Source organism: Myotis myotis, unplaced genomic scaffold, assembly GCF_014108235.1.
Source record: "Myotis myotis isolate mMyoMyo1 unplaced genomic scaffold, mMyoMyo1.p scaffold_m19_p_3, whole genome shotgun sequence".
NCBI lineage: Eukaryota > Metazoa > Chordata > Mammalia > Chiroptera > Vespertilionidae > Myotis > Myotis myotis.
This window is the reverse complement of record NW_023416335.1, coordinates 126,054,753-126,067,277: the sequence shown is the minus strand read 5'-3', so window position 1 is coordinate 126,067,277 and position 12,525 is coordinate 126,054,753. Positions and strand designations below refer to the sequence as shown.

At 43.5% G+C, this 12,525-nt stretch overlaps 1 protein-coding gene across 4 annotated transcripts in view; it reads right to left on the bottom strand.

Moving 5' to 3' along the window:
- Positions 1-12,525, bottom strand: part of EEA1 (early endosome antigen 1) — a 168,130-nt gene that overhangs the window by 4,295 nt on the left and 151,310 nt on the right. For all 4 annotated transcript variants that reach the window (XM_036297328.1, XM_036297331.1, XM_036297329.1 and 1 more), the window contains 6 exons: positions 6,001-6,186; positions 4,628-4,759; positions 2,451-2,636; positions 1,290-1,528; positions 740-860; positions 29-127 (listed from right to left, as the gene is read on the bottom strand). In XM_036297328.1, coding sequence (XP_036153221.1) covers positions 29-127; positions 740-860; positions 1,290-1,528; positions 2,451-2,636; positions 4,628-4,759; positions 6,001-6,186 — 963 coding nt within the window. The remainder of the gene's footprint in view (positions 1-28; positions 128-739; positions 861-1,289; positions 1,529-2,450; positions 2,637-4,627; positions 4,760-6,000; positions 6,187-12,525) is intronic.

Genomic DNA, 12,525 nt, shown 5'->3' with positions numbered 1-12,525 from the left:
CCGTAGCAATATGAACAAAATCATTTACCCGTCTCACTGTTACTGAAAAGCTTTTCCCACAGGCCATACAGTTTTGTACTTCATTATCTTCAGCCCACTTCCTATTCAATGCTTGCGTATGCTTGATCTATTAAAAACAAAGTTTCAATACATTATAATATTCAACTTCTTGAAGAATGATGAATACTTTCTAATTTGGTGCGTGAGTTTTATAAAATTTTGACTATATGCAACCATGGGATAAAATTATAAAAACCAGAAATACGTTGGTCAACTTCCATTGTCAATAGTTGCCACATTCTTAAGTCTGAAGATAGATGATTGATAGGTAGGTAGGTAGGTAGACAGACAGACAGAGTAAATAACATTTTATTCTCTATCCTTTGCTGATTTCCCATCCATTCTAACCCTAACGATCAATCCTTCCTTGGGATTTTGAGTACACATTCAGGTCACTTCTTTAACACACAGCAACTCATCTATTACTTGGTGCTCTTGAATTTTCCCACTAGTGACAATTAATGAATGACATGGCCCTTTATCCCGGGGGTCTCTCAGACAAGTTCTTTCTCTCATATTTAATTACCCATAACACATTCTATAACACTGCTACATAGACAGTAGCTACTCAAAAGTATTTATTAAGTATATGAGATTGTTTTTAAAAGGTTGAAAATATGCTTTGCACTAAGAGGTAAAAGCTAGACTAAAAACTGCCTCCCACTGCCATGTGACTTACTTGAAGGGACTGATTCTCTCTGCCCAGCTCCTGCACGGCTGCAGTTGTATTATCCAGCTTTCTTTGCACTTCTAGTACTTTGTTTTGAAGCTTTTCTATTTCACCCTCTCCTTTAAGACATCTAGAATAGATTGCAAAGAGGTAATTAATTTTTTAAAATTCATTAAAGTCCCTTTTAGAACACAGATAATGAATTACTTTAGTAGTTTTCAATAGAATACATTAATTTCAACAATCTGATTCTTTTAAGAATTAGTTTTAAATGACTACTTAAATTCCTGTACAAGCTATGCACTTTTCTCAAGACTCTTCTTCTATTTTGAAAAATGTGGACTGTAGTCTGGCCGGTGTGGTTCAGTTGGTTGGAGCATCATACCATACACTGAAAAGTTTCAGGTTCAATTCCCTGTCAGGGCATATATGGGAGACAACCGATTGATGTTTCTTTCTCACATGGATGGTTCCCTCCCTCTCTCCCTCTAAAATCAATGAAAAACATAACCTCGGGTGAGGATTAAAAATAAATTTTTACTAGACATCAAGTATGTACCTTTCTAGTAGTGCTCTCCTTTCATCTTGATTATTCTGAACCGTTGCTTCTAATACTGCAATTTCACCCCGTAAGTCATCAGTCTGCTTCTCGAGCTCACTAACTCTCCGTTGGCTGGACTGCCACTCCTTCTTCACAGTGCCTAAATTTTCATTTAATGCTGTAATCTGCATGGTAAGTTTCGCTTCATTTTCTTCATGCTTCTTCATTCCTACTTCTTTTTCTTTTATTTCAGAATGCTGACAAAAGGAAAAACAATGAGGAAAAAGCCTATTATAAAAATAGTGCAAAATAAATTTAAGTTAGTTATTTGAACTTAAATTATTGGGAACATAAATAATACTACTTCTTCAGGAAAGCAGAGAGAATATATTTCAGTATACACTAATAAAATTGATTCCACAAACATCTGTTTATTTTGAATTGGCTCAAAGGCCATAATGCTGAAATGATGGTTAGCAAGCATCTTATAAGATCAAGTTAAAGTAGAACAATTTGAGTTTCCTTTTTTTCCACTACAGCAGGGGAAGAACAAATAGTTAAAAGTGCCTTGGAAACAAAGCTAGCATTTTATTATGTATCAAATTCCACATAAACTGCTTTACCTCTATCAATCTGCCAAGAACCAATACCAACCTTTTGATTCACTGTGAATTTGAAACTGCAATTCTTCAACTAAAACATTCAGTGGTCAAGTTATCTGAGGCTATTTGGACTTAATTCAAGAAAGGAAAGCCAGATGCTTCCCATTTGGCATGCACAACTTAGGGAAGGAAAAGTAGGCTTTGGTCATCATCATTTTAAAGGGAAGTTTACATTCCCCTTTATCAACATTCACTTTGACCAAATGAGTTGAACATGATTAGCATTCATGCCATTTACCTCAATTTACATAGCTTTAGGGTTTTTCTGGCACTAAAGTGTTTTGTTTGTTTTTAAATCATGTTTTATTGGCTTTTCACCTATATAAACCAAAATACAATTACAAAACATTTCCAATCATACTTCAGCCATTTAAACAAATCTGATCTCTTTTCCTAAACAAAAATTAAAATGTTAGGTGAACATTTCAATTATAACTTCTAGGTAGGAAACTCCTCTCTTACTGGATTGATTTATAAATGAATTATAAAACACACTTCCCACCATTAACTTACTGACCAGTTTAGCTTCCTTCTCAATAAATTCTTTCTTCAACTCATCTTCTTCCTTTTTCACCTGCTCTTTTAGCATTTGCTGATTCTTCTTCTCCTGTTCAAGGATTGCCTTCAGGGAATCTATTGTCCCTTGAAGCTCTAGTTTCTGCTGAATCAAAAGCTGTTTGGCATCCTTGAGATTTGTTAACTCCTATTTAAAAGGCCAAAAAGAAATCATTCTATATAGAAAGTATTTCAAAATATAGCTGAAATTTATGCAATGTATTATAATAATATATACAAACATGAGTTTTAGTCTTTTCTCTAATGATATTCTTAAAGTTCAATATTTCAAACAATTGTTTAAAAAGATGTAAACTTATTTACTTCCTGCTGAACAATCATTTAAATTTAAGTGATACTTTGCATACATATATTTTAATAGAATTATGTGAAAAAATTTCTACCCTCTATTTCCCTTTATTCGCTTAGCACGTGTTTATTGATCACCATTTAGGCATCACACACTGTGTTGGGATCTACACAAAGATTAACTATATACATTCACTGCTTTAAGGAAGTCACAGTCTGGAAGAACCTAATGACATAATAGATAATTATAAAGCAAAACTGTAAGTATACTGATAGACTAACAGGTATTATGAGAACATGCAAAAGAAAATCGAATGACTAACATTTTCCAGAGCAAATTACAAACAATTAGTTTCTTTAAATAGCATCCTAGCTTTGCTTATGCCAGGAAAAATATTCAAGAGATTGTTAAAGAATTTTAGGAAGAAAACGATTAAAGAAACAGAATTCCTTAAAATCTTAATTCTAAACCCTTACATATTTTTAAGTTTACGATCTACAAGTATAATTTTCTAAATCCATAGCTCTCTTGATTATCATCTCAACAAAATTCAAACTTTTAGGGTTGCTTTGCTTTATTCAGTAATCCAAAACAAAAGTAACATGGTTTCAATATGTATACAGATATTATGCAACACAAGAGTACCCTTGAGAGCAGGAGAATTTGTCAAAAACAACAAAACACTGTGCCTGGTACATAGTAGGTTCTCTCTCTCTCTCTCTCTCTCTCTCTCTCTCTCTCTCTCTCTATATATATATATATATATATATATATATATATATATATACACACACACACACTAATAAAAGGGTAATATGCTAATTAGGCTGATGTCTTCCGGACGACCTTCTGGACATCCTTCCTGACAAAGCCGCACCTTCCTCACAAAGTTGGGTGAAGCTGGCTCGGGTCCCAGGTGCCTGCAGTCGACCAGAGGGAGGGAAGCCCCAGTCCTGGGTGCAGAGGCTGAGGCAGAGGGGTTAGGGGCAATCAGGCAGGCAGGCAGGTGAGCAGTTAGGAGCCAGTGGTCCTGGATTGCAAGAGGGACATCCCCCAAGGGGTCCCAGATTAGAGAGGATGCAGGCTGCGCTGAGGGACCCCTCTCCCCTGTGCATGAATTTCATGCACCAGGTCTCTAGTATATGTGTATGTGTATATATGTGTATGTGTGTGTGTGTGTGTGTATTATATATATATATATATATATATATATATATATATATATATATATATATATATATATTATATATATATATATATATATATATATATATATATATATATATATATATATATATATATATATATATATATATATATATAAAATAAAAACTTAATATGCTAAGTGTCCGGTCATCTGGTCAACCAATCAAAGCATAATATGCTAACAATATGCTAAGGCCGCTCAACCACTCACTATGACATGCACTGACCACCGGGGGCAGATGCTCCGACTGCTAGGTTAGCTTGCTGCTGGGGTCTGGCCCATCGGGACTGAGCAAGATGGGCTGGACATGCCCTGGAGCCCTCCCACAGACCCTTCCCAGATGGCCAACCTTCTGCATCCCTCCCCAGCACCGATCATGCACTGGTGGAGTCCCTTGGCCTGGCCTGCACCCTCTCAAATCCGGGACCCCTCAGGGGATGGCAGAGAGCCATTTTTGGCCTGATCCCACAGGCCAGGCCAAGGGACCCCACTGGTGCATGAATTCATGCACCAGGCCTCTAGTAGGTGTGTGTGTGTGTGTGTGTGTGTGTGTGTCTGTGTGTTTAAATTTAAATGCCAATAATACAGTGTTAAAGAAAGAACAATGATTATCTTAACATACCTTTATGCTTTCTTGCTTGTGGGATTTGAGTTCTTCACTCAGTTTAGCAATTTCTTTTTCTTGTCTACACTTAATTTCTTCTATCTCTGCCGATTTAGATTTTTCACTTGCTAGTTCTTTTTCTTTCAGTGACTGTAGAAAAAGGATTTAAAAACAATTTTAAAGTAAATATTTAACTGATAAGTAATATAATCAAAATGACTGCTACCATTTATAACAATGTCTCTGCCCCTTTCTACCTAAGTTAACATGAGTAAATTACCTTCTTTTGCCTCTGGGTCCTTATTTATACAATGTGAACAATAAGATTATTATTAAGGATTAAGTACTTAGAGTTAATACTATAAAGTGAATAGTGACTGGTCAACTAAGTATAAAATGTAGCCAAAACTACCATTATTATTCTTTTTAATAATCTTCTTCTTATTATTATTACTATTACTATCTTTATATAAGGCACACCTAGGAGTATTATATATTACCTAATTTAATCTCTATATGAGGTAGCTCTTTTTAATTATCATTTTATAGGTAAATAAACAAAGGTTTAGAGAAGTTAAATCATCTATTAGAGTTAAAGGTAAACTAAAACAAGGTCTGGCTAATGTACAGCCCTTGCAATTAAAGGCCTATACACTATAGTTCTGTCAGCATTTTCTAAACTTGAAGCACAAATCATGAATTCATTCCAGCTTTACCAGCCTCACCCCACAAAAAAAACTACCTTAATTTTTTAAATTATAGAGAATTTCAAGAATTGTACAATTTACACACAACAAGCACTTCAGGAATTGAACACTTCAGAATATCCTATCAGCTGATGGAAATATGATTTCAATTATGAAACAACATAAAAAATGTTCCCTAGAATCTGAATTTCTCTTTCATAAAGGATTTTAACTGATTTTTAAACACACTGTTCATTTAATACAATATTTTAAACTTTATAATATAGCATCATTTATATAAAATATACTCATACTTCCCCTTACAAAAATCTAATTCTTAATTTTAGGAATTCTTAAGCTTGAGAATTATTTTTAGACCTTTTATTATCTCACTCCTACATCCAGAAGACAGAAATCATTGAGGGGCTGTAATACATGTTTTTGAATAACGAAGGGTCTATGGTCAGAAAAATAGGTTAGTTTGTAAAACTAAAAACAGCAGTAATAAAAATGGATAAAAATGAAAGAAGTACATCCTAGAATTAAAATTCCAATGACAAAAACTGTTTTATCAGAAGCTGTAAGTCCATCTGAGAGAGCTGTTGAAAATAGAGATGATGCCTTATTGAGAGTAAGAGGTTTGACTGAAGGGTCTCAATGGCCTGAAAATGCTAAGATTCTGGATTTAGTCAGAAAATGAAATACCTTTTCTTTCTGAATATTTTGTAGTGCTGCACTCTGCTCCTTTAACTGCTGTTCTTTCTTTGTTGCATCCTGCTCCAAAGTAGCCTTGGCAGTCTTTAGTTCTTGAATCAATTTATTTTGGTTTCCAATTTGATTTCTGTTTGAAATTAAGTCCTCCTGTGCTAAAGAAAGCTTCTCTTCTACAGACTTATATAAAAAAAAAATTTCCCCAAATTATTATATGACTATTTTTTCAAATTTCAACAGAAACATAATAATTAACATAAGCAATAAACTATAAAAAGATAATATGTTATACCATTCAGTAAGATCACATAAAAGAAAAAAAAATGTCATTTAATTAATTATCTTGCCAATGGGAAACATTTACAGCATAAAATACTGAAGAATTCCAAAATCTCTAGAAACCCTATATAATAAAGAGATAATATGCAAATTAACCCTCACGCCCTCACAAGATGGCTGCCTACGACCAGGCCAGCAGGGGGGTTAGTGAGGAACGACCAAACGACTGAACAAGCAGGCTGTGTGGGCGACCAGGCTGGCGAGGGAGGGGAGCAGTTGGGAGCGACCAGGCCAGCGGGGGTGGGGGGGGGACAGTTAGGGGCGATCAGCAGGCAGGCAGGTGAGCGATTAGGAGCCAGTGATCCAGGATTGTGAGAGTGATATCCGACTGCCGGTTTAGACCCAATCCCGGGATCGAACCTAAACCGGCAGTCGGACATCCCCCAAGGGGTCCTGGATTGGAGAGGGTGCATGCTGGGCCTCTAGTAATCTATAAATTGTTATTGGCTAAGTGTATGAAGGAATATCAAGTAAGTAGGGACAATATCAAACATAGTCAGAGAATACATATGTGGTTAGAAAGAAGACATGGAGGACATGAAAAAAAAGAAAAAAGAGATTGTATAGTTAAATGATAAGTTATATATACATACAAGGTGGGGCAAAAGTAGGTGTACAGTTGTGAGTAGGCAAAACAGTTTATTCTTGTATTATTAACTAGAGGCCCGGTGCACACAATTTGTACATGGGGAGGGTGGGGAGGGTATGTCCCTCAGCCCAGCCTGCACTCTCTCCAATCTGGGACTGCACGAGAGATGTCCGACTGCCCATTAAGGCCAGATCCCACATCAGGATCGGGCCTAAATGGGCAGTCGGACATCCCTCTCACAATCCGGGACTGCTGGCTCCCAACTGCTTGCCTGCCTGCCTGATTACCTCTAACTGCTTCTGCCTGTCAGCCTGATCACCCCCTAACCTCTCCCCTGCCAGCCTGATCGATGCCTAATTACTCCCCTGCCGGCCCAATTGCCCCCAACTATCCTCCCCTGCCAGCCTGGTCACCCCTAACTGCTCTCCCCTGCTGGCCTGGTCCCTCCAACTGCCCTCCCCTGAAGGCCTGGTCCCTCCCAACTGCCTTGCCCCTGCAGGCCTGGTCCCCCCCAACTGCCCTCCCATGCTGGCCTGGTCCCCCCACAACTACCCTCCCCTGCAGGCCTGGTTGCCTGCCCCCAACTGCCCTCCCTTGCTGGCCATCTTTGACCACAGAGGGGCGACCAACTTTGTGTGTTGGAGTGACAGTCAATTTGCATATTACTCTTATATTAGATAGGATTATTAATTATTAAATATTTTCCATACAAACAACTGCAAAACTACTTTTGCCCCACCCTGTATATGTTTTGTAGGATCTGCGATGTCTGACATACTAAAACCTTTTGTAAGTAAAAACAAAACTGTTATTTCACATCTGCCAACCTGATCAAGTGAACTAAGAGGAAAGTCAACCAGACACCTGAGGCTTCATTTCTGAGAAGGCCATCACCCCTCCTTTTAACTTTACACTTGTGTAGCAGCAATAGTGTTGTCAGCTTACACATCCCATAGCTACTGACTGTTCTAAGACTCAAATATTCTGAAAAGCCGATAGGGGAAAGGGAAAGCTTTTTGACCTATTATGTTTCATTTGGTGGCAGACATGGTAATAGGTGGGTAACAGAAATGGCAGGAACCTTGTCACTCTCGTTTGCTATTGCTAAGAAAAGAATCCACAGGGAAGGGAACTAACTCGAAGATCTTTTCCACCATCTAGAAGTTTGTCTTTCTTATTCTAGAGATATAGTGCCCTTGAAAAGGAAGCAGAAGTTATAATTCGGGTAGCATCCCTGCTAATTAGACATGGCTATAGTAAGCATTCAATAAAAAAAAAAACATATGAAAATAAAGACACTACTTAAGAGACTTAAGCTTCCTGAAAGAGAAAGTTTACTCCTTAATTCAGTTCAGAAGTCTTTCTGATGTAAGTTAAATTTCCATTTTCAATGGCTTCCAGGAGAACACATAAAACTAACTCTAAGGCTTCTTTTACAGGAAACACCTAGGGTCACCTTGTCCTTTATTAATCAAGCAGCTAACCATTAATTAAGTACACTACTACAGTATACTGGAGGGCATAAGATAGTCCTTGCCTAAAGAAGATGACTATGTAGCCTGAAAAACAGAACCAGAATGTAAAACAGAAGTTGAACAAGGTTAGTAAAGCATTTGTTTATGCCAAACACACAGAAAAATGGTGCGTGTGAGAGCTTTCTGTAGGATGTGATTACAGAAAGCTCCATGGTGTATGTGGAAACTGACCTAAGTATCACAAGTGAGAGTGATTTCAGATAAAAGCAACAAAATTTGACAATGCCTAGTCCAAACCAATTGTAATTAGGTGACAGAAGCTAAAGGATACCAAGGCTTACTAGAGCCTGAAAGTATCAGTACCCCCAGTCTTTGACCACAAGAATTCCAAAATGCTCATCCTATCTAATAAAAGAGAAACATGGTAATTGGCGTATGACCGCTACCCTTCCCATTGGCTAATCAGGGCGATATGCAAATTAACTGCCAGCCAAGATGGCGGCCAGCAGCCAGGCAGCTTAAACTGAACATGAGGCTTGCTTGCTTCAGTGACGGAGGACTGCAACATTCCCTGCCTGCCTTGCCAGCCTCTGAGCTTGCAGTTTAAAAAACATTGTAACAAATATAGAAGCTAAACAAAACCCCAGAAACCAGCTTTCAGAGAGCTGGGATCTCAGAGCTGGAGTTGATACAGAGTTTCGATTATAGAACCAAAACAAACCAGATACCTGTTTTCAGCAGCTGAGGCCTCAGAGCTGGAGCCAAGCCTCAGAGCTAAAGCTGGCCCAGAATAAAAAAAAAAAAAAAGAAAAAAAGGAGCAGTTGGGAGCTTCAGTCCCAGCCTGAAAACAGCCCTCAGTCCCTCACCCAGACTGACCAGGCACCCCAGTGGGGACCCAAACCCTGAAGGTTGTGTGACCAGCTGCAAACAGCCATCATCCCCTCATCCAGGCTGGCCAGGCACCCCAGTGGGGACCCCCACCCTGATCCAGGACACCCTTCAGGGCAAAACAGCTGCCCCCCACCCATGGACCAGGCCTCTATTCTATATAGTAAAGGGGTAATATGCCTCCCAGCACCGGGATCAGCGGAGCAGAGACCTCCCGGCACCGGGATCAGCGTGACAGGGGGCAGCATCCAAACCGCCTGATCACCCTGCAGCTCTGTGTGTGACAGGGGGTGCAGCCACAACCTCCCTGTCGGCCCTGCTCTGTGCCTGATAGGGGGGAGCTCCCCAACACCCTGATCACCCTGCGGCTCTGTGTGTGACAGGGTGTGGCGCCCCAACCCCCCCACCCCACTGGCCCTGCTCTGTGTGTGATGGGATAGAGCCATAACCTCCCCATCGGCCCTGCCCTGAGTGTGACAGTGGTGGCTCCCCAACCCCCTGATCGGCCCTGCTCTGTGGGTGATAGAGGGCAGGGCCCCAACCCCCTGATCCGCCCTGCTCTGTGTGTGACGGGGGCGGTGTGCCAACTCCCCTATCGGCCCTACTCTGTGAGTGACAGGGGGGAGCTCCTCAACTCCCTGATGGGCCCTGCTCTGTGCGTGACAGGGGGGAGCTCCCCAACCCCATGTTGGGCCCTGCTCTGTGCGTGACAGGGGGGAGCTCCCCAACCCCCTGATGGGCCCTGCACTGTGCATGGCAGGGGGGAGCTCCCCAACCCCCTGATTGACCCTGCACTGTGCATGACAGGGGGGAGCTCCCCAACCCCCTGATCGGCCCTGCTCTGTGTGTGACAGGGGGCAGCGCCCCAACCCCCTGATTGGCCCTGCTCTGTGTGTGACAGGGGGTGGCGCCACAATCTCCCCATCGACCCTGCCTTGAGTGTGACAGGGGGCGGTGCCCCAATCCCCCAATCGGCCCTACCCTGAGCGTGACTGAGGGTGGCATCGCAACCTCCCAATCGGCCCTGCTCTGAGCCCGACCAGGGGCTGCACCTAGGGATTGGGCCTGCCCTCTACCACCCAGGCGCAGGCCTAAGCCAGCAGGTCGCTATCTCCTGAGGGGTCCCAGACTGCGAAAGAGCACAGGCTGGGCTGAGGTACCATCCTCGCCCCCCCCCCCCGGAGTGCACAAATTTTTGTGCACCAGGCCTCTAGTCCTATCTAATAAAAGAGAAATATGCTAATTAGCGTACGACCGCTACCCTTCCCATTGGCTAATCAGGGCGATATGCAAATTAACTGCCAGCCAAGATGGCGGCCGGCAGCCAGGCAGCTGACACGAACAGGGAGGCTTGCTTGCTTCAGTGATGGAGGAAGCCAAGCTTCCCCGTCTGCCTTGCCGGCCTCTCAGCTGCACTCTAAGCAACATTGTAACAAATGTAGAAGCTAAACAAAACCCCGGGCTTCAGCCAGCAGGACCGCAACATTGTTTCAAATACAGAAGGTAAAACAAAGGCCAGAAACCTGCTTTCAGCAGCGGAGGTCTCATAGCTGGAGCCGAGCCTCAGAGCTAAAGCTGGCCCAGATATAAAAGAAAAGAAAAAAAGGACAGGTTGGGAGGTTCAGTCACCCACCAGCCTGAAAATGGCCCTCAGCCCCTCACCCAGGCTGGCCAGGCACCCAGTGGGGACCCCCACCCTGAAGGGGGTGTGACCAGATGCAAACAGCCATCATCCCCTCACCCAGGCTGGCCAGGCACCCCAGTGGGGACCCCCACCCTGAAGGATGTATGACCAGCTGCAAACAGCCATCACCCCCTCACCCAGGCTGGCCAGACACCCCAGTGGGGACCCCCACCCTGATCCAGGACACCCTTCAGGGCAAACCAGCCGGCCCCCACCCGTGCACCAGGCTTTTATGCTATATAGTAAAAGGGTAATATGCCTCCCAGCACCAGGACCAGCAGAGCAGCGAGGCTTCCCAGCACCGGGATCAGCGTGACAGGGGGCAGCGCCCAAACCCCCTGATTGCCCTGCGGCTCTGTTCGTGACAGGGGGGAGCTCCTCAACCCCCTGATCAGCCCTGCTCTGTGCCTGATAGGGGGGAGCTCCCCAACCCCCTGATCACCCTGCGGCTCTGTGTGTGACAGGGTGCAGCACCCCAACTCCCCCACCCCCATCGGCCCTGCCCTGAGTATGACAGTGGCGGCACCCCAACCCCCTGATCCCCCCTGCTCTGTGTGTGATAGTATGCGGTGCCCCAACTCCACTATCGGCCCTGCTCTGTGAGTGATAGGGGGGAGCTCCTCAACCCCCTGATCAGCCCTGCTCTGTGCATGACAGGGGGGAGCTCCCCAACCTCCTGATGGGCCCTGCTCTGTGAGTGACAGGGGGGAGCTCCTCAACCCCCTGATCGGCCCTGCTCTGTGTGTGGCAGGGTACGGAGCCCCAACCCCCCTAATGGGCCCTGCTCTGTGCGTGATAGGGGGCAGCGCCCCAACCCCCTGATCGGCCCTGCTCTGTGCATGATAGGGGGTAGTGCCGCAACCTCCCTATCGACCCTGCCTTGAGTGTGACAGGGGGCGGTGCCCCAACCCCTCAATCGGCCCTACCCTGAGTGTGACTGAGGGTGGCATCGCAACCTCCCGATACTCCCTGCTCTGTGCATGACAGGGGGTGGCGCCCCAACTCCCCAATAGGCCCTGCTCTGAGCCCAACCAGGAACTGCACCTAGGGATTGGGCCTGCCCTCTGCCACCCGGGAGTGGGCCTAAGCCAGCAGGTCGTTATCTCCCGAGGGGTCCCAGACTTCGAGAGGGCACAGGCCGGGCTGAGAGACCCCCTCTCCCCCCCGAGTACACAAATTTTTGTGCACTGGGCCTCTAGTGACATAAAAGCCTCTAAAATTTTAAACTCACAAATAAATCTTTAAAGTCAAGTTCAAAATCTGGACTACACTTTTTCTGAAGATGCCAAGACATATTGTTCTACCTTGCCTCTGAATATTCATCTATGTCATTCAGTGGCATGTCACCATATATTTTAAATATTCCTTTCGTTCATATTGCAGACCATGTTATTTTCACCTGCTAGAATCTCTTCCCTTAGGGAACTCCCTTCTCACCTTCAATGGTTTAGTTGGGGCTTTCTTTAACCCATCCACTCCCACTGGAATAGGCAAATCCCTGAATACATCAACTACCAACCTTGACCTTGAATGAAGACCCCAA